We start from the raw sequence: 23,079 nt of genomic DNA on the forward strand, positions 1-23,079 counted from the left end.
GCCCTTATCCTGTGGGTTCCCTTCCACACAGAAAGATACCATAGGGGAGATTCTCAGGGGAAAAAAGCAGAGAAGCTATCTCCAGAAAACCTGTAAGGTCATTAGTGCTTAGATTCCGTATTCTGGAGGCCCACACAGTGGCTTTCTCGTATGATCACATATCTTGTGTATGACTATAGATTCCTTTCTAATCTAACACATTTTATCATCACACAATCTTAGACCCGGTGACCCTGGATCAGTCATTTTTCCTCAATTTTGAGCTCTGCACATCCTGTGCCTTTGGCTTGCTATTCCTTCTAGATTGCGGTCCTCACCTCACTTCCTCTCTAAATGATATCCATTATTCAGTGCCATTCAGATATCCTCCCAGAGGCCTCTTGCTCTTGCCTGCGTGGATTTCATGTGCTTTTCCATGTGCCTCTTTCATGTTCTGAGGTAACCACTGCTTCTCACCACAGTTTGGAATTATTGATGGGAGTTGTCTAATTATGCCTAAACATTTACAAATTCATCTGTGTGTTGAATAGAAAAGAGAGAAGCAAGAGGAAGTGAGAGCCTGAATTTCCAGTGATTCTGCTCATCTGATCGTATATGAGGGGGGTCAGCTGGGACCCCAAACCTCCTATTCCTTCAATCTAGTTTTGTTCCAGTGTCCTCTGCAAGTAAGCAAAATATGATCCTAATATATATAAAAAATGATCTTTTTCCATACTACATGACCTATAAATGGAACCCACAGAGTCATTTGGGTTTCCATCCTCGAATCTGGCTGCTGTCTAAAGTGTGACTCTTTTTTTTAAATTTATTTATTTTGAGAGAGATGGAGAGAAAGAATCCCAAGCAGGCTTCAAACTGTCAGCACAGAGCCAATGTGGGGCTCAAACCCATGAACTGTAAAATCATGACCTGAGCTGAAATAAAGAGTTGAGGGCTTAACTGACTGAGCCACCCAGGCCCCCATAACGTTTGACTCTTTATGTTTGTGTTTATGTCATCTCTCTCCTTGAGCTAGGCTGCATTATGCTGCAATTAATTTTCTGCTAGCCAAGGTTTCCACAGCTAGGCCTGTTCCCTAGAGTCGCAGGAGCTGCTCACAGCGCCCTCTACTGACTACACAGCGACTGCTTGGTCTGAGGAGCCAAGGCCAATCTGGTTTCTTTTCCCTTCAGGGTTGTCTCCTCAAGCCATTGACATCTTATTTTCTAGTGGATGGTCTTTTTTTTTTTTTTAAGTTTATTTATTTTTGAGAGAGAGAGAAAGAGAGAACGGGCTGGGGAAGAGCAGAGAGAGAGAGAGAGAGAGAGAGAGACAGAATCAGAAGCAGGCTCCAGGCTCTGAGCTGTTGGCACAATGTAGGGCTTAAACCTATCCACTAGAGATCATGACCTGAGCTGAAGTTGGAATCTCAACCGACTGAGCCACCCATGTGCCCCTCTAGTGGATGGTCCTTTGATTTCCAGCAAACTTCTTTTTAAAAAACTGAACATAATATGATTGTAATGGCTGAACTTTTCCCAGGATGCAAAAAAAAAAAAAAAAAAGGAAATATTTCTGAAACACATAGTATTAATTTAGGAATGTATAGGGAAGTCCATTTCCAAGCCCAGAAAAATCCTTTGCTGGAGCTACAACAAAGCACACAGAGAAGATGAGAACACCAGTCCCTAATGGCAAGAAGTTTTAGGTAATAAGATGTCCAGAAAGCACATCCAAGAGGACTGGGCTATAATATTAACCTGGTGCTCTAGTTTCCAGGAAGTTCTCTCTCCTGATGAGTGGAATATGTGTATGCTGAATCATGAAATTGCTACATGTTCTGAGTCTGGGTGACAAGACAAGAATGGAGTCATTGACAAACAGGAAAATTGGTGGTAACTGTGATGACAATTCAGCTTCAAATGCTTTGGAATAGAAGTGATGACAATTAAGTGGAGATGTTTGATGGAAATCTAGAATGTGGGGTTGACATTAATGTCTGGAGGTGAGAGAGCTGATCTGGAGAGGAAGCAGGAAACATCTCCTCTTCCTGTTCCTCACCATTTCACCCTAACCCTGAATATGTGTATCTGATTTCTGAGGAGTGGGGAGACCTGTTACAGATTAAATGTGTGTGTGTGGGGGGGGTGTGTGTGTGTGTGTGTGTGTGTGTAATCAGCCCTTTGGTGCTGAGAGTCAAAAAGGAGGAACAGCAGAACAGCAAGAGCCCTGGGAGAGATGGAGAAGGGGCACAAGGAGGAAAATGGTTAGAGTTTGATTGGCAAAATAGCCAATGCCTGAATCCACAAGAATTCCTGAATGTGCTCTGGGAGGCAATGCTACATGTGTCCAGGAGAAGGTCTACCATACACAGGCATCTGGCCAGTGCCACGGTCAGGAACCCAACCACAGCGTTGGTGGTTGGTGAAGCCTTTTGGAAGGCCAGCCCCTTAGTGAGAAGTTCCGTTACCACTTCCTGCCTGTGGTTGCATCAGCATTCCACGAGGGGGCGCTGCTCACCAACCTTTCCTGTTGTTGAGCCAGTTGAACAATTCACAAGCTCCAGTGCATTTCACTTAGATTGGATGTCAGTGTTGTTACTGCCCTCTTTAGTCTCAGTAGATGTTCCTCTTCAAGCTGTCCAGCTGCTCTGTAAAGCAGGACGGGGGCTGCAAGGCCTCCTGCTGGGGACACACAGGGATAGGCCACCTCACCCACCTCTTAAGATGATGACACAAATAGTAAGGAGGCTGTTCTATGCAACAGACTATCCCCCACTAGGGGTCTGGGTATCTTTCTGTCCCAGGGGAGAGCTTAAGAGGCAGCATGGGCCCACAGGACTGGCTGGGTGTCCTTGAGAGAGAGAGAGAGAGAGAGTGGTGAGGTCACATGACATTTGATGAATGTCAGAGTCCCAAGAAGGGAAGCCAGATGTGATACTACAGGAATAAGGAGCAGCCTAAGGATAAGGAAGTTTTCCTTGGCTGCTGATAGGAAACCTAGTAAACCAAGGGAAACACCAAAATAGACACAAAGAGATCACATCTTAAAATCTTTGGTCCCTCCCCCAGGAAAAGAGCTGTATAATATTAACAAGAGTAAAGAGTATTTCTTTTTTTATAAAGTACATTTTCCTAGCTCTGCAAGGAAGTTGACAAGATAGGAATACCTTTCACATTTCATGGAATTCATAATTTGACTGGTCAAGAAACTGGTAACCATTTATAAAAATTTAGAAAAAGGGGTTCAAGAACTGCTGGGAAAATAAAAGGAGGAACAAAGAGAATGGAGTTTCCATTAATAGAAGGCGTCTGGTTACTAAGACAATATAGGAAATGAAAGATATCCACGTAGATATGGGGCCAGTCCTAAGAAATCTTTCTGTATGTGACTTTTAAACCAACCTTTTAAAAGTTGTATTAATACCTAACAAACAAATAGAACAGATTATATAAAATTACAATTTCACTCAATCCTCTTGATTATGGTAGGCCCCAGGGTGGCTCCGTCAGTTGAGCGTCCGACTCTTGATTTCAGCTGAGATCATGATCCAGAGTTATGGGATCCAGCCTCACGTTGGGCTCTGTGCTGAGCATGGAGCCTGCTTAAGATTCTCTCTCTTTCGCTCTGTCCATCTCCCCCACTTGTGCTCTACTTAAAAAAATTAGATTATGGTAAGTACTTGGACAAGTTATATATGTTTTAAATAGGTGTTAAATGTGGGTTAAAAGAAATCCATTGTCTATATCTAGAAAAGGGCTTGTATTCAGAATATTAAAGAATTTCCATGGATCAATTTTAAAAGGCAGGTAACCCTGTGGGGAAAAGAGCTGGACGTTCTACAAAAGAGAATATCCAAAAAGCCAATAACCATATTAGTCATCAAGGAAATGCAAATTAAAACTACAATGAAATATAAACACATGACTGTCAGAATGGCCAAGACCAAAGAAGATAAGACCACATTTTGGCACCAATGTAAATGACTGGAAGTCTCCTACACTATGGGTGGGAGAGCTCCTCGGGAAGATCATTGGCAGTGTCTACTAAGGCTGAAAATATGTGTGAATTGTGACCCAGCAATCCCACTCCCAGTGTATATATGTTCACCGAAAAAGAAGTTCACAATTGGAATAGCTGAGCTCTTCATAATAGCCCCAAACTGGAAGCCACAGAATGGATAAATAATTTACGGACTTGTCAAAGTTTGGATTACCAGGCAGCACTGAGAACGAACCAGCTCTCCCTACGTGAATAGACATCACGAACATAACACTGAGTCAAAGAAGCCAGACACAAAAGGGTATATTCTGCGAGTTTCCACTTCCATAAGGTTCAAAACACACAAACTAATCTGCAGCGTTAGAATCAAGACAGTTGTTATCCCTGCGGGGAGTTTGGTAGCGGTGACGGGAAGGGAGCACAGGAGGGCTCCCAGGTGGCCTGTCACACTCCATTTCTTGGTCTGGGGGCTGATTGCACAGTTGTGAAAATTCATCAAAGTATGCGTTTGTGACTTACGTGCAGATTCTGTGTGTACAGTATGCTCCAATTTTTAAAAAGACTGATTTTATCACAACATGAGTAAAACACCAGAAAACCCACCCCATTTTAGCTCCTGTAAGGATTGGATTTATATTCTGATCAGCCTAATTATTTGAAATTTCCAAATTCCTTATACTGTACTTGTTTTACAGACCATTGAAATTGTTAACACTAAAAATATAAGATTATGTAGATATAACTATGAGGTCTCAACTAAATTTAATTATGATAACTAGTTTAGTATGTAAACTTCAGGCAATGTTGTGAACCATGTGGAAAGAGGGGAACCTTACCCCCAAGGCTTTATAAAATTTATAGGGAAAAGTTACTTTTCTTCTCCTAATCTAACAGCTCTAATTTGGCTCACCATTCAGCAAGGTCTTTGTGCATTTATTGATGCCTCTTGTTGGACCTGCAAATTAAAACTTAACACATAGAGGGGCTGCCTGGGTCGCTCAGTTGGTTAAGCAACTGACTCTTGGTTTTGGCCCAGGCCATGATCTAATGGTTTGTGAGTTCGAGCCCCATATCAGATTCTGTGCTGACAGTGAGGACCCTGTTTCGGATTCTCTCTCTCCTTCTCTCTCTGCCCCTCCCCCACTTACTCTCTCTGTCTCTCTTTCAAAAATAAACTTTAAAAAATTACAAGAAAATAAATAAAAAGCAAACAAAACATGACACATAGAATAACACTTAATAATTCAGGCTCATAAACTTTCAGGCATGAAACTGTTACCACCAGACTGAATCACCATACAGTATTCATTGAGAAACTCTTCCCGAATATAGGAAGCTGATTGAAAGGAATAATATTAATGTGATCATGAATACTTCTGGCAACGATGATTGCGTATGTTTTGTATGCTTAGGGGCACCTGGGTGGCTCGGTTGGTTAAGTGTCTGACTCTTGATTTCAGCATCAGGTCATGATCTCAGAGTTCATGGGTTCGAGCCTCACATGGGGCTCTGAGCTGACAACACGGATACTGCTTAGGATCCTCTCTCTGCCCCTCTGCAGCTCGTGCTCTATTTCTCTCTTCCTCCCTCTCTCTCAAAATAAATAAATAAACTTTTAAAAATGTAAAAAGTGATCAACTATGTAAGAAATGTAATTAACATAGAGACAGCTCCCCAAACCCCCCACTTTTAACAAGACAGACCTTAAAAACAATCTGAGCCAAAAGGAAAGGCTTTAAAAGAAAAATTGCCCCAAACTTGCTTCAGGACAGAACTTTTTTTCCTTTTTTAATTATTTAATTCACAACTTCCTTCTGGAAAGAAATTATGATTCCTGTTTTTTAAAAAAACGCTTTGAAAATTTTCTGCTAAATTTAAGACAATTACGACTTGCTCTAGAAAATGAGTCACCCACCCACCCAAATGACACCAATCAAGAATCTTAGTAACCTTTTTATCAAACACTCTTCTCCTTTTAAAAATCTAGTCTAACAATGATTATCTAACCATTCACCAAAGGTGAATTTGTAAGCTAGGAGTGCCAGAGGCCTTTTCCCTTATAGCAAGATTGTAATAAAACTTTAAATGGTCCTAACTAAAGTGTCAGAAGTGTTTTCTTTGGGGTTCCTGGGTGGCTCATTCAGTTAAGCGTCTGACTCTTGATCTCAGCTCAGGTCAGGATCTCATGCATGGTTTGTGAGTTGGAGCCCTGCATTGGGCTCTGCACCGAGACAGGCAGAGCCTGCTTGGGATTCTCCCTGTTTCCCTTTCTGCCGCTCCTCTGCTCATGAGCATGCACTCATTCTTTCTCTCTCTGTCTCAAAAATAAATAAACATTAAAAGAAAAAGAAGTGTTTCCTTTAAAGCTGGTGTCAACTGTATGCTGTTTAGTTCCCCTTAAAGAATACTCACTTGCTTGTGAAAGTTAATAACAACAAAATTCAGATGAATTAATACACAATTTATCCTTATCAAGTGGTAGGCATCCTCACATTATTTAGCAATTCATATTCAAATGGCTGTGTACGGGAATGATCAAACTGCACAGGTCTTTTTTTTAAATTTACATCCAAATTAGTTAGCATATAGTGCAACAGTGATTTAAGGAGCAGATTCCTTAATGCCCCTCACCCATTTAGCCCATCCCTCCTCCCACACCCCCTCGAGTAACCCTCTGTTTGTTCTCATATTTAAGTCTCTTATGTTTTGCCCCCGCCCCCCGTTTCCATACCATCTTTACTTCCCTACCCTTGTGTTCATCCATTCTGTGTCTTAAAGTCCTCATATGAGTGAAGTCGTATATTTGTCTTTCTATGATTAATTTTGCTTAGCATAATACCAGTTCCATCCACGTAGTTGCAAAGGGAACTTCACATGTCCTATATAATTAAAATGAAAGGCTGAGACCCTGATTTTATTCTACTCTTGGACTTTGATTTAGTAAGGAGCTGAAGGAGATAATTGGTTAGACTGTAACTAGGAGCAAAGGGTCAAAGACAGAGAAGTGAGGATTATGAAGAAGGGTCAGCAACATAGAAAGTTTCAAATGCTGTAGCTAAGACGAAAGTGGTGGCTGCAGAAGGTCCTTTCTTGGAGAAAGTGCATACTTTGTTCCATCGCGACCCACTAGTCTCTGCCCAAACTTCCCATACTTTGCAAATGTTCCTGAAATTCGCCTAGCAAGTTATGAGTCTGTTGAAAAAGGATTTGCTCTCTGAGATAATTTTACTTCAGCATAAAGATGGCTTCCTTTTGGATACTCACCTTTCTTTTCAACCACCCTCTTGCAGATGGAGGCATCAAGTCAGTACTTAAGCAGCAGTAATTTTGGACTTAATTAACCTACCTTTTCAAAAAATGCCCCCACTGATTCTTCTATATATTTCCTTCCTCCAGATTTAAGATAAAAATTGGCCCCTAGAAGAAATATGCGGTTCCATCAGTACCATAATTTAACTTCTCCCCATTTCTTGAACATTTCATCCTTGTCCATCTATCTCAACTCCCGTGTGTTGTCATTTCCTTATATCACTACTTTTAGAATTCCTTCTCTTTCTTCCTTTTTTCTTTTTAGAAATTGAGAGAGAGAGAGAGAGAGAGAGAGAGAGAGAGAGAGAGAGCGAGCTTGTGTGTGAGTGGGAGAGGGTCAGAGGGAGAGAGAATCCTAAGCAGGCTCAATGCCCAGAGCAGGGCTTGACCTCACCACCATGAGATCATGACCTGAGCCAAAATCAAGAGTCCATCGCTTAACAAATTCAACCAGCCAGGTGCTCCTAGATTTCATTTTATTTTCCATGAGTTTTTTTTGTTTTTGTTTTTGTTTTTGTTTTTGCTTTTTTACTGAGAAGAGAATGTGCTGCTCTTGGGGACTTTCCAGAACTATTGTTCAAACTGAATGATTCAACTGGCTTCTGAGTATAAGTGGTGCTTGTGAAAATGAAGGTAAAAACACACAAGGACTTATCCGCCCTTCCTGGCATCAGCTGATGATGGATGGCCCACTCCAAGGAGCAGAACAGGCTGCCCTGGAAATACAGAGCCATCTCCACCACCTTGATGCTTCTGCCGGCTGTCAGACTAGCAGGCATTGCATCTTCAGTGTGAGAAGCAGGAGACTGAGGAGCAGGAGGATGCTTATCCTTGGGCCCTGGAGCTCAGGGCAGGACCCTACCTGGCACCTTAACCCTGGGCTGAGATTAGTGCCTTGAGTGGAGGGTCAAGACCATGGACAGCCCAGTGCGTATTTTCCAATTTTCACCACCCACTGTTCTTAGGAAAAGAGTTCTTTTTCATGGTGGGTTTTTAAAAAAATATTTTTTTTTCATCGCTTCTCAGCCTTTCGGCTAAGATCAAGTGTAAAAAAATATTTTTTTGAGAGACAGAGATAGATAGTGTGAGCAGGGGAGGGTCATAGAGAGAGGGAGACACAGAATCTGAAGCAGGCTCCAGGCTCTGAACTAGCTGCCATTACAGAGCCCAATGCGGGGCTCGAACCCACGAAGAGTGAGGTCATGCCCTGAGCCGAAGCTGGACGCTTAGCTGACTGAGCCACCCAGGAGCCCCTAACATTTTTTTTTAATTTGAGAGAGAAAGAGAGACGATAGAAAGGGGGAGAGAGAGAGAGAGAAAGAGAGAGAGAGAGAGAGAGAGGGAGAGAATTCCAAGTAGCCTCCACACTCAGTGCAGAGCCCAGCTTGGGGCTCGAACTCATGAACTGTGAGATCATGACCTGAACCAAAATTAAGAGTCAAATGTTCAACCAACTGACCCACCCAGGAGGCCCTCTTTTTTTTGTTGTTTTTGCTTTAAAACATAAAAGCTAACTGGTTGGGCCTTGGGGAAAATCTCTTGAGTTTAAAGGGCCCGGGTTTTGTCATCACATAATTGGCTCCTCCTGATAATAATTTCTAAAATACCTTTCCGTTTTACTTCATTTTGAAGCTTAGTTTGATAAGAAAAAGAGGTCCACGTGACTAGCTCAGGGGTGCATGGCTGGTTTTAGCAAGGGTGAACAGGATTAGAACTTAGGGGTGCCTGGGTGGCTCAGTCATTTAAGCGGCCAACTTCAGCTCAGGTCACAATCTCACAGTTCGTGGGTTCAAGCTCCACATCAGGTTCTGTGCTGACAGTTCAGAGCCTGGAGTCTGCTTCAGATTCTGTGTCTCCCTCTCTCTCTGACCCTCCCCCATTCATGCTCTGTTTCTGTCTCAGTAATAAAATTTTTAAAAAAGGATTAAAACTTAGTTCTTCTGAGGCTATGGTATTCAGTTATTCAGCAGTTATTAACCACAAATAATATATATATTAGTTATAGTACTGACTAGGTTTTCATAATGAAGAGATCCCAAGCACAGTGCCTTGACTTGTATCAAAGTTTACTTCTCTCACATAGAACACTCCAGAGGTAGTCAGTTGGTCCAGGGCAGGTAGGCTGCTCTGCTCCATGAGGTCATTCAGGGACCCAGATTCCTTTATCTCATTGCCTGAGTCCACAGATTTTCTCTGTAAAGGGCCAAGAGTAAACATTTAGGCTTTGCAGGGCGTAAAATCATTGTCACAGCTGCTTGCTCCTGCCAATGTAGTGTGAAAGCAGCCATAGACATTATGTAAGCAAATAGCATGGCCATGTTCCAATAAAACTTTATTTACAAAAATAGGCCACAGGTCAAATTTGGCTCATGGATTGTAATATAATCTTCTGTCCTTCAATGTCCTTTCTACCATTGTATCTGTGTTCCAGACAATGGAAAGAAGGAGATAAGTTGAAATTTTTCTTATGAAAACAAGATCTATAGATAAAAAATACTGTGACATAGTTACACAATGGAATACTATGTAGATAAGAATGAATGAACCACAACTATACACAATAACAAGGATGAATATCACAAATATAATGTGGAGCCAAAGAAGCCAAACACAAGAGATTGCACACTGATTGATTCAATTTATATAAAGTATAAAAATAAGCCAAACTAATCTATGGTATTAGAAGTCAGAATAGTGGTTGCCTTTGTGGGGGATAGTGACAGGAAGCGGACACAAGACTTCTGAGTGCTGGCAATGCTCTATTTCTTAAGGCCCCCGTGACATTCCTCCAAGGCAGACAAGGAGAATTGTGGAAGATTGGGATCAAGCAGTCACTCCAGGGACCCACACTAGAGTAGCTATCCAGCTCACAGCCATGGTTCTGCGATGGGCATGAGATTTAAGCCATCCAAGGTACCTCACCTCCCGCCATAACAATTGATCCAAAACATGGGTACATGATCCGGGCCAGGACAAACAGAGTCCTTTCCCAGGAACTGCCAAACTGGATCTGAGGAAAGGGACTCCTTCCCTTCCAGCTATAAGGAGAGATGAGAGCCTGGATTTCCTGCAGCCTGGTCCAGGATGACTAGCCTGTGGGAACGATGAGCCTGATATCCAGAGAGAAGCAGGGAGAGAGCTGGAGAGAGAAAGAGCTAAGGATCTTCAGGCTCTTGGTTTCCGTTCTCCCTAAGGTCAGCTCCACCCTGCCTTTCCCAGTTATATGAGCCAATAAATTCCTTTTGAATTCCTTTTGTGCTTAAGAGAATTAGTGTTGAGTTCCTCTCTCGTGAAAACTGTCAGCTGCCTTTCTTCTTCAAAATGCACCCTCAATCAGAGCATTTCTTATTGTTTCCGTGGTCACTATCCTGACCCAAACCACCGCTGTCTCTTGCCTGGATGAATGCAACAATCTTCCAGCTTCTCTCTTGCTCTTTTACAATCCATTCTCCACCCAGCAGGTCAAGTGATCTTAGATAAATGTCAGTCAGACCATGTTACTTCCTGTCTAGTGATTTCTCATTACATCCAAACCCATCCTGTTTTACAAGGCTCTGCATGATCTGCTTCTATCTAACTTTATCTCCTGTCACTTCCCCTATTGCTATCTCTCAGCTCCTTTACTCCCTCCTCTTTTTTTTCTCCCTCAAACTCATTACACGCATTATTTCTTCAGTGCTTTTGCACCTGCTGTCCCAGATCTTTGTATGGTCCTTGGCATTTGGTTTTTAGCATAGTCATACAGGGATCACATATCCCCCACCCCATCTCTCTCTATATCATTTTGTTGTTCAAATTGTTCACAGAAATTGTCACTAGCTGAAATGATGTTATGTTTTTGCTTACTTTTTGGTTGCCTGTCCATTGCCCCCAGAGAGTGAGCTCCAGGAGAGCAATGTCCTTGCTTGTCCTGTTTACCATGTATCCATGCAGAAGGTGCTCTAGTTACAGTTATTGAATGAATGAATGAGTTACAAAATGATGAGGAGCTAAAGTTCCACGTAGGACTAGGTTCCCTGGTGGGTCTCCTTTCCCCTGCACCGTGTATCCATGCCATTCAGCAGTATTAACTCAGAGAGGAACTTGGACCTGTCACCTGACCTTACTCAGCTTGTTTGCTCATTAGTGAAATGAGAACTCCTTGCTGAGCCAACTCCAAAGATTGCTGGAGATGCAAGGAGCCGGTGGATGGGAAAGCCCAGAGCCCTCTGACCATCAGAATCAGATAGGTCTGGCTTTGCTCTGCTTCCCCACCAAGCCCTTCCTGCTTGATGCTGTTCAACCTAGCCTGTGGAATTCTTCCACTCTGGGTCATTCACACAGGCTCACTTGCCTTGCCTCCCCCAATCCCTAGCCCTCCAAAGGTCTTATTTTACAGCTTCTTGTAGGGAATTTACACAAGGCCATGACCTTCACTGTGAGAAAGCACAGGCTATAAAAGGCCAGCCTTGGCTCCCTGCTCTGTGGTTAAATATTGATAATAGCAGGAAATAGAGGCCTGGAGTGGGTATATCACATATCCCCCTGAATGACGGAACCCCCAGACTGAGGGTCTTCCCCAGCCCACTGCCTGAGCTGGCAAGACAGTCCAGATGTTTTCTCTTTACTTGAGGTCAAGATAGAGGAAGGAAAGAACGGAGCCGCTTGTTCTTGTAGATCATGAAAGCCAGGTGGAGCCTGTTTGTCATCCAAGGCCACTGATTCAAGAGGTCATTGACCTCGGAGTGACAGAGGAGGTTCCAGGCCTGGGCGTGTGCTAAAGGCAGAGCTGCCAGCTGGGCCCTACTGCCACAGGCCCTGTAGCACTGCCCCCAGGTGTGTAGGGCGCTCAGGAGTGGAGACCATCCAGGGCTCCTGTAAGCAGAGGACACAGAAACCAGCGGCCTTCCAAGGCAGGCCCAGGAAACTGGATCCCAGGTGAGTGTCTTCAACCTCCCGTGGGGACAGGTGGGTGGCCTGGGCTCTTTGGTGGGCATCACTGTCCCATGGCAGATAGTTAAGCCGTGTGTAAAAGATAGGAATCTCCAAGAGGGGCTTAAGGAGACATGACAACTAAATGCAATGGGATATCCTGGTTGGGACCCTGGAATAGGAAAAAAGGCATTCACAGGAAAATGAGAGCAAATAAATAACAAAGTTTAGTTAATAATTTTTTAAAATATTTTTTTGTTTATTTATTACTGAGACAGAGAGAAACAGAGAATGATTGGGGGAGATGCAGAGAGAGAGAGAGACGGAAACAGAATCTGAAGCAGGCTCCAGGCTCCGAGCTGTCAGCAAAGAGCCCAACGCAGGGCTCGAACCCACAAACTGTGAGATCATGCCCTGAGCCAAAGTCAGATGCTTAACCGAATGAGCCACCCAGGAGCCCCTAGTTAGTAATTTTTAAAAGCAGGTATATTAATTCGATGCTGACTCTAGAAGGAGACTTGATAAGTGCTCAGAAGGAAATGTGTCCCTTGTTCCTGTGGCTTCTAACACAGGCAGGGAAAGCTGGCTTTCAGTTCTAGGCTTGTATTCATGCCGTCACTTTTTGTTTGTTGGCATGCATTTATTATAACAGTGTTGTACGTATTTAAAACACATTCCACTGTGGACATCGGCCCACATGCAGATTTGTACATGTCTCTGATGAGTTCCAATACCACTGTGTCTTGTCCACTGTGGCTTTGCAGTGAGTCTTGAAGTCAGGGAACCTCAGTCCTCTGACGTTGCTCTTCTCCTTCAATGTTATGTTGACTCTTCTGCATCTTGCCCCTCTATATACACTTTAGAATCAGTTTGTCCATATTCATGAAATAACTTTCTGGGATGTTGGATTGGTATTGCACTGAATCGATAGAGCAAACTGGGAAGAACTGACATCTTATTAGTTCCATTAATTAAACATCAAAAATTGGAACTGTTGTCTCCAAAGGTATAATATATATAAACACTAAAAAAATACATACAAATACACCAAATACATAAAGTATACATTAAAAATACATACATTAAAAAAACTAATCACATGTATTGTTTGCATGAAGGTAGTATCTACTCATGAGAAATGTATACAGTACAGAAATGTTCAAAGTGAACGTCCCATGTGTCCAGGCCCCATCCATTTCCCCCAGAGAGCGTCAGTGTGGCTATCTTGACCTTCATACTCTTTTCTCTGTGGGTCTGGGGGGTGGTCTGCATATGTGACAGGAGCCTATGGCCAATGTTGCTAGTTAATCCAGACACTCCTGCATCTGAGACTGGACAGAAAATCACAACCCTTCTTAGTAAGTGCTCTGGACAGACAGCTGGAGCTGGAACAGCACATCATATACATTATCTATTCCTGTAACTTTGTCTTTTCCTTATTCAACAGATATTCAGTAAGTAATGAGTAAGTAGGTAGTAAGCCTCCAAGTCCAGGAAAATCTGAAAAAGGTCTTTCTTGGGGGTGCCTGGGTGGCTCACTTGGTTAAGTGTCAGACTCTTGATCTCAGCTCTGGTCTTGACCTCAGGGTCGTGCATTCAAGCCCCACGTTGGGCTCCAATCTGGGCATGAAGCCTACTTTAAAAAAAATTTTTTTTAATTAAATATAAAAAAGATCTTTCTTTCTCCTTGACTTCCATCTCTATCTTAACACACAAATGATCATTCATATATAAAAACTTAGCTCAGTATCTTAAAGGAATTTTTTAAGTTTGTTTATTTTTGAGAGACAGGGAGACAGCGAGCGAGTGGGGGAGGGGCAGAGAGAGAGGGAGACACAATGCGAAGCAGGCTCCAGGCTCTGAGCTGTCAGCACTGAGTCTGGCGCTTGGCTCAAACACATGATCTGAGCCAAAGTTGGAGGCTGAACCCACTGAGCCACCCAGGTGCCCCAAACTTAGCACAGTGTTATATTTCTGTCAAAATATTTCCCCTCAAAATCTGTAGATGCTTCTTTATTTTTCTCAGAGAATTTAGAGTTGGAAAAAAACCCTGATGTCAATCTTTTTACTAGTACTTTGCTTTTTCTGGTTGGTGTTTGCCATCCAGCTGTTTTTGGATGTGCTCGGCTGAGCGTCCAAACTATTGCAGAAAGTCGTATCAGAGGAGGGTGCGTCAGAGACCTCCCATTCTGTGTGTTTGTTGTTCTCACCCTATGACATTTTCCCAGTGGGTCTGTTCAAAACCCTTCTCCTGTTTTACTTCTTTGTTACATTTTTTTCCGTTCCTGCTCCCTTTTTCCTCTTTCCCCAGAGATAACTATCCCAATATGTGTAATGTGTATCTTTTTTAAAAAATGCGTTTTTGTAAAACATGTGTAGTTTTGTGTGGATATACTCTGAATGTTCATAAGTGGTATGGCATGCCCCCTTTTCCGTTGGGGATAACTTCTTTGGGATGTGCACATGCTCAGGAGCAGAACTGCTGTGTTGTGGGTCGGGTACCCTTACTTTGGCTGATTTGCTCTCCAGATGGCGGCCTGTCTACACTCCCTCTGTTAGTGGCTACAGCTGTAGACCCAGAACTTACCAACATACAGCATATTCTACCATTTAAACTGTGTCCATCTGATAGACATCAAGAGCTATTTCATTTTTGTTTTAATTTTCATTCTTTTGATTACCAGACTGATTATTTTTTCATATGCTTGCTAGCCTTTTGGGTTTCCAATTTTGTAAGTTGCCTGTTTATATCCTTTACCTTTTATTACAATTCCTGTCTTTTTCTTGTTGATTTGCAAGACTTCTTTGTATACTCTAGATACCACTCTTTTCTTGATTTTAAGCATTGTAAGTATCTTATCCCAACTGGAAATGTGTTTGTTACTTTATTGATGGTCTTCTTCATTGAACAGATTATTTTTGATATAATCAAATTCATCAGTTGTTATTGAAGATTTGAGCTGTTAAGGTTTTGCTTAAGAAGTCCTACCTCACTTGTATTAACTGATATTTTTTCCTCTTTCAATTAGGTCTTTAATTTTGGAGTCTATTTAAGTTTGCGGTTTGTTAGATGTGCACCTGGTCTTCTTTTTCTTCATATAGTAACTGGTTTCCTTGCCCCCATCCTCTAAACAATTCCTCCTTTCCCTTCTGGTTAGTCTATTCAGTTTCCATGTGTACATAGATCTCTATGAAAGCTCTGTTCTGACTCCTTGGTGTAGTGATTGGGTCTTGTGTCAAAACCATATTTAAAATTTTTTTAAATTTTTTATTTAGAGAGCACGTGAGCAGGGGAGAGGGGCAGAGGGAGAGAGAGAACGAGAATCTTAAGCAGGCTCCATGCTCAGCTCGGGGCCTGATGCCAGGCTCCATACAGTGACCCTTGGATCATGACCTTAGCCAAAATCAAGAGTTGGACACTCAAGTGACTGAGCCACTCAGGCACCCCCAAAACCACATTATTTATCACTATGTCTCAACCTCGAGTGGGGTCAGTCTCTCCTCCTAGTGTTGTTGTTTTTTTAAGATTGACTTAGCTACTTTTATATGTTTACTTTTTCCATATAAATATTAGAATAAGTTTATCAAGGTTCTCAAAAAATCCAACTAGAATTTTGATTGACATGTTCCTAATATATTTATCTTATCCAAAATCATAGACATCTCTCCATTTATTCAGATCACTTATTTTTTTTTGTCTTAGAGTTTTATTTTTATTTTTATGTTTTTTATTTATTTTTGAGAGACAGAGACAGCGCGAGCAGGGGAGGGTCAGAGAGAGAGAGACACACAGAATCTGAAGCAGGCTCCAGGCTCTGAGCTGTCAGCACAGAGCCTGATGCGGGGCTTGAACCCACATGACCTGAGCCAAAGTTGGAAGCTTAACTGACTGAGCCACCCAGGTGCCCCACTGTCCTAGAATTTTAAAATGTTCTCCATAGAGGTCTTTTCTATGGTTGGAAAGTTTATCTAGATGCTTTATGGCTTTGTCACTATTACGAATGACATTTTATTTTTATTTAATTTTCCAGTTTCCAGTGCAAAATACTATTGACCTTGTATATAGCAACTTTACTAAATGCTTCTATTAGTTCTAATAGAAAATAGAAAATGTCAAAATTAGGTAAGAAAGATACTTGAAATTCTCAGAAAAACTAAAGCCCAGGCCTAGATGGCTTTAATCATGAATTCTAATAAACTTTCAACTAGCAGGTAATGCTTATTTTAAATAAGTTGTCCCCCAAAATAAACAGCACCAATGGGACTGTTCATTTAACACTGGTTTCAAAACTAGATAAGGACCATGCAAGAAGAAAAGATGATAGGCCCACTCACTTATGAAAATAGATGCAAAAATCCTAAATAAAGTATTAGTTACCCAAATTCAACAATGTATTAAGAAAACCATCACCAAGGAAGCTTAATACCAGGAATGGAAGGACAGTTTGACATTAGAAAGCTGTACGATGTAACTTTCATGTGGAATCTTAAAAAAAAAAAAAAAAAGGCAGGGGCACCTGAGTGACTCAGTCAGTTATCTGGCTCAATTAGTTAAGTATCTGATTCTTGATTTTGGCTCGAGTCATGATCTCACAGTTTGTGAGATCGAGTACTGCACTGGGCTCTGTGCTAGGCATGGTGTCTGTCGGGGATTCTCTCTCTCCCTCTTTCTTTCCTTGCCCCATCTTGCTCATGTTCTCCCGCTCTCTCTCTCAAAATAAATAACTTTAAAAATAAGTAAATAAAAATACGGCATTTTAAAAAAGTCAAACTTGTAAAAAATGAAGTGTGCCTTGGTAGTTGCCAGGGAATATTGGTGGGGAGGAGATAAGCTTTATATTATCTAAGTGTACAAGCTTGCAACTAGTTCTAAATAAGCCAGAGCAATATAATGCATAATTCATCCATTTCATCTAGTTTGTCAAGTTATTAGTATATAGTTCAAAATACATTTTAGAGAAACTTATTTATTTGAGAGAGAGTGAGAGAAGAGTGGAGGAGCAGAGAGAAAGGCAGAGAGAGAATCCCAAGCAGGCTCTGCATTGTCAGCACAGACCCTCACACAGGGCTTGAACTCACAAACCAGGAGATCATGACCTGAGCCAAAATTAAGAAGTGGATGCTTAACCAGTTGACTCACCCAGGTGTCCCCAGTTCAAAACACATTTCTATATATTAAAATCTCTGGTCTAGCTTTGGTTCTCTTCGTAACTTTTCTCGTTTTTTTGGATCAATCTTGCCAGAGATTTATTTAATATATTTTTTAAAAGAGGTTTTTGGTTTTGTTCATCTTGTCAATTTCCCCCCTTGATTTCATTGATTTCTGCCCCTATTTTTATTATTTTCTTTTTGCTTCTTCAGAGGACCCAGGGATGTGCGTAGATAAAGTAACCAGGGGCAGGGCCAGATGAGGGGCCAGTTCCTTGGCTCCTAGCTCACGGCTCACTTCCCATGCCTGAGGCCCTCCTGTCAGGAGCCCAGAACGGCTGGGGGAGTCAGCTGGCCTGGGCTCAGACCTGCACTGTATCCCACAGTAGCCTCATGTGGCTACTGAGCACTTGAAATGGGGCTAGTCAGAACTGAGAAATGCGATAAATGTAAATTTTACACCCAATTGAAAAGACGTGGTATAAAAAATGTAAGATATCTCAACCATTTTTATATTGATTACATTGAAATGATACTCTTTGGGATATGTTGGAGTCAACAAAATACGTTGTCAAAGTTAATTGTTGCTCCTATTTCATTTTAATCTGGAGAGTAGAAATTTTTATATGAAGTAGTAATAGCACAGGTAGTACCAGAGTATGTCCAGATGTGTGACTGTTTTGAGACTAAGGTTTGGTTAACAGAGTTAGCTTAACCTGCTTGGTTTTGTAGGAAGGGAAACAGACTCAAATTAAGGAAGCGAGCCCGAGTTCAGGTTCTTCTGTTGCAAATGGCAGAAAAACAATTCTGATATATCCCCACCCCCAAAAAAAGTTATCAGAAGTTTGAGGAGGACTGACGGATCAGGCCTAGGAACGGTGGTGGAGGGAGACGAGAGCCAGCTCTCAGTGGCAGGAGCTGGTGACTACCTTTCTCTGGCACCTTTTCCTATTCTCAGCTCTGGGTCTCAGGTCTCCTGGAGAGAGACTGAATCAGGCCCAGGCTTTGTGGGGGAGACAGGAGCCTGTGACAGGCTTTCACATGCCATCAATGGTGAGAGGTGGGGCCATTTGCTAAGGAACTGGGGTGACCTAGTGTGTGGGGCTGCAGAAGCTGGATGAGGATACTGGGCAGGCAAAAATGAGAAAATGTCCCCTACAAGGATTCCACAGCCTACCAGTGACTCAATCCTCCTTACTCCCGGGTCAGTGCTCCTCTCCACACGGATGAGTCTTAATAAAGATTTGAGTGTCTCCCACTATGATGGTTTCTGCCTCTCAGACTCTACCTGCCCCAAGTCCCCACTGTCTTGGTCCAGTGACTGTGCAGAGGAGAGCTGGCTTAGGAGAGTATGGAGGGGTCAAACTGGGGAGGAAATCCAGTCATGCTCTCTGCTTTGTTTCCAGGGGTCTTCAGGGCTTTGCTCAAGGGCCGGAACCGAGGAGCCCAGGCGGGCAGCTGGGGAGCACAGGGGCTTAAGGATTTAATTGTCAGAAACGGATCCCAACCGTGAGCAGGGGCATGGACCACAGTGACGGGGTCGTCCAAGCCCCAGCTGGCACCGAGGTGCCTCAGGAACTGCTGGAAGAAATGGCTTGGTTTTTTCGGGTAGAAGATGGTAGGTGGTAGGGGGTTGGTGGGGGATGGGGGTCTGCTCCTCAACACAGAGTGGAATCTGGCTGACACAGCCTCCTCCTGCAGGCTGCGTGTGTCCTCCAGGGTGGGGACCGAGGCTGAGGGGTCTTAGTTCCCAGAGGGGTCTGGCCTAACCGCACCCTCCTCTTCTCCGTGTGCGGCCATTCATTCACTCATACATTCCATCATTCACAAGTATTTATTAAGTTCCTTCTGTGCAGCAGACACTGTTCTCAGCACTGGGGTTACAGCAGTGAGTAAAGCACAAACATCTCTGCCCTCTTGGAGCATACATTCTAATGAAAGAGATGATAAACCAGACACACAACTAAAATGCATGGTATGTTGGTGATGAGTAACAAGGAGAAAAACTAAGCACAGAAAGGGAACAGAAGCGTGGGTACTATGGTCAAAGAAGGCCTCACTAAGATGCCACCGTTTGCAGAAAGGCTTGCAGATGAAATGATTAGCCATGCAGATTATGTGTGAGAAGAACATTCCTGGCAGGGGGAACAGCTAATACAACAGCTTTGAGGCTGGACCCTCCTCCCTTTGGCACCATGTGGGCAGATCTTATCCAGATTCAGACTAGCCACGTCAGGTACTCTCTTTTGGCAGTTGTGGAACATAGTTTCACTGCCACCCCTTCCTTCCCACCCCCGGCCTCTTTTCCTTCCTTCTTTTCCTCGCACAGCACAGGGCTGGCCTCTGGCACAACTCTGAAGAGTGTGAAGTTGATGTCCACCCATGCCCCCCTTTCCACACTATTGTCCAACTGAAGTGCTGTCCCTCATTAGAGTAGGGTTTCTGTAGAACAGAAATCATGCCTCCCAATCTCTCCCCCTAACAACCGAGTCCCTTCAGGGCAGGGGTCTCTCTACAACACCTGGCCTACAGCAGGGTTAGTGATTGCTGCTGTGAGCTGAGGCTGAGCCCAAGCCCCAACTGTGACTGTTGGTGGGCCCAAGGGGCACCCAGCCTCTCCTCAAGGCTCTGTTCTGTGTGTCCTTCCCCAGCAACTCCTTGGAATTATTCCATCTTTGCCCTGGTGGTCGTGGTGGTCGTGATAAGCATCGTCCTCCTGAGAAGGAGCATCCAGGCAAACAGGTGAGGAGCTGGTCTGGGGGTGGTCTCTGGGGCGTGGGGAAATCTAGGGAGGGGGTCACATACTTGGCTAGCCCACCTTTGGGACAGCAAAATGCAGATTTCAGGGTCCACTGAAAACACAGAGCTGTTGAAAAACTAGCAACTGTCCCTGATTACTACCCCCTGTCCCTGGCCAGCAAGCAGAGGTCAGGATCTCTGGCTCTGGAGTCACACAGGGCTGGGTCCAAATCCTAGCTCTGCCATTCTTACAAGTCAGTGAGAGATTCTGACACAAAGGGTCTGGGGTGGTCACTGGCATTTTGCTCAATTCCCTGGATGATAAACTTCCAGAGCCGACTTTTGAGAGCTACTTGAGGACAGAGACCACATCTGACTCAACCTTGTTTCCCCAAGCGACTGGCAGTGTCTGGTTCTAGAAATTATTCAATAAATATTTGGTTCACTTATCTTCCTTCCTTTCCGCCCTCTTTGCCTCCCTCCTTGCTTCCCTCCCTCCCTTCCTTTCCTTCCTTCATTTTTCTTTCAACAATTACTATATACCCACCAGTCATTGCTATCAGTAACTTTCATACAAAAATATTGAGAATCCCTCCCTCATATCCGTATCATGTTTTACGATTTAAAAAGTACCTTCACATTCTTTCATTTGATCCTCAAGACAGCCCTGTAAGGTAGGGGACGCACAAGTTATTTATTTCCATTGTACAGAATAAGGTCACTGAGGCTCTAAGGAAGTGTTGGCCTAACTTCTGTGCTCTTCCTTCTATGCTGTATTTTATATCATGCATGAATTTTCTTCATAGTTCTGCTATAAAGTAAAAAAAGCAAAAACCAAACCCAGTGCCCTTTGCTCACATTGAGAACTAGTCCACATGAACTGCTGTGGCCTCATTCACTAGTCATTCGCAGGTAAGAGCTGAGCGCCTGCTCTGTGCCAAACTCTGATCTGTGCGTGGGAGCCACAGTTATGGGCAAGAAGGATTCAGCCCCTGCCTTAAAGAATTGACAGTTTGGTTGGGGGACAAGTGTAGTTCAGAGTGACAGATGCTCAGCGTGGGAAAGACAAGAGTGCATGGGAGCACAGTGCTGAGATCTGGGGCCTTCAGCACAAAGAGAATAGAGGGAGGGTGGGCCAAGGAAGCCTTCCAGACTGAGGGACAGCAGACTTCAAGCTTAAGGTGCTGGAGGAGGAGGGCCCAGCCATGTGGCTGTGGAATGTGAAGTGGGATGGGGGTGGAGGGAGGCCAAGAGGGGGGCAGGACCCAGAATGTGTGGGTCCTGGGGGCCATTCCAAGGAATTCAGGTTCTAGCTCATGGGCACTGGGGAGCTAGAGAACAGCTTTGAACAGGGACATGAAAGGCTTATGTTTTAGCAAGGTTAGTCTGGATGCAGGACACAGGAGGATCTGAAGGCTGTAGCTTCTAAAAAGGTGACCTTGCCTTTCTTACCCTGTCAGGAGACATTGCCCTCAGCAAGGTCAACTCAGGAGCAAAGTGGCCGTCCATGGGGACAACGAACTGCTCCTCTTTTGGCCCAAGCAGATTCTCTGGGCAGTCAGCTCTTAGCACAGCTCCGTCCCTCTAGTATGGCCAGGAAGTCTAGGGGGCACCTTGAATAAAACGACCTTCGGGGAGATGACATTTAGGGGAGTTACTGGAAGGAAGGCTGGGTCTTGAATGCCAGGTTAAGGACATGGGCAGTCAGGAGCCACTAAAGGTGCTTGAGTGAGGGCGTGATGTGTGTACACTATGGTTTTGGAAACATGACCGGTGCGTGGGAGCTGGTCTGGAAAAGCAAGCACATAGAAGCAGGAACGTTAGTTAGGAATTTCCCTAAAGCAGTCTGTCTGGGGATGGGGTGGATGAGGATGGGGTGGGGTGTGGGGTTACAAGGATGCAGTCCTGGGATAGAGAATGTGTGAGTTGGTGAAAAGAACACAGAATGCAGAGTCAGGAGACTTAAATGCACGTCCAAGGTATGTGCTTCTTTGACCTTTTTGAGCCACATTTCACCTTGAAGGGGAGTGTGTAGCAATAATAGTTGAGCTCATGGTGGCAATGAGGATCTGGGGAGACGACCCACTGATGAGTATAAACCGTGTCTCTGCCGAAAGGACATCACACTATCTTGGCTTTCTCCTCCAACAGTTCCCAGAACTCCCACTGTGTTTTCCCCTCGACCACGCTAATCCACTTGGGAGACTTGGTCTTGCCCCAGCCACTCAGTACCCCAGCTCAGGGAGCCCCAATTCAACAATGTTTTCTCTCCTCTCAGAAATCAAAAGATGCTGAGGAAAAACAAACCGGAAACCCAAACTCCAGAACTCCAAGACTTGACTGAGGCCGGAGCCAGAGAGGACAACAATGTGAACATGCTAAGAGAGACTTTGCTCTCAGAAAAGCAAAATTTGGCCCAGGTAGAAATTGAGTTAAAAGAGAGAGAGATGCCACGGGTTCTCTTTCCAGACCCACAAGAATCGGAGAGTTAGTAGGGGTCTAGAGCACCACCCCACGTTGTCAGCAGATAAAGTGAATGAACTGCAATCGAACTAATATTCTGTTATGAAAAAAAAAAACGCTCCCTTTTTATTAAAATGCTTCTGAAGTGGGCACTTGGAAATGCAGAGTTTGTTCAAATAGGGGTGGTTCAACACAAGCAGCTTGGAGCAAAATTGTGAAATCCATAGCCAACCAGTGGGTCAGGAAGCTGGGCTACAACTCCTCTTGTGGTCTTGAGGAGTTCACAGCCTCTCCCTGACCTCAGCCTCTCCATCCATGTAATGGGGCTGAAGGCTGGGTTAGAGCTGTTGCTCTTTTATACATATATATATATATTTTTTTGAGAGAGAGACAGAGCACTAGTAGGGGAGGGACAGAGAGAGAGGGAGACACAGAATCTGAAGCAGGCTCCAGGCTCTGAGCTGTCAGCACAGAGCCCAACATGGGGCTTGAACTCACAAACCGTAAGATCATGATCTGAGCCAAAGG

General features: G+C 43.7%; 1 protein-coding gene across 1 annotated transcript; it reads left to right on the plus strand.

Moving 5' to 3' along the window:
* The first annotated feature begins 11,840 nt into the window (after window positions 1-11,840).
* Window positions 11,841-22,711, plus strand: SLC51B (solute carrier family 51 beta subunit). The gene is made up of 4 exons (XM_029951505.1): window positions 11,841-12,207; window positions 18,756-18,967; window positions 20,001-20,091; window positions 22,367-22,711. Exons 2-4 carry the CDS (start codon window positions 18,871-18,873, stop codon window positions 22,578-22,580), a joined length of 402 nt encoding a protein of 133 aa, XP_029807365.1. The 5' UTR covers window positions 11,841-12,207; window positions 18,756-18,870; the 3' UTR covers window positions 22,581-22,711.
* Window positions 22,712-23,079: the final 368 nt, after the last annotated feature.

Source organism: Suricata suricatta, chromosome 9 (assembly GCF_006229205.1).
Source record: "Suricata suricatta isolate VVHF042 chromosome 9, meerkat_22Aug2017_6uvM2_HiC, whole genome shotgun sequence".
Lineage (NCBI taxonomy): Eukaryota > Metazoa > Chordata > Mammalia > Carnivora > Herpestidae > Suricata > Suricata suricatta.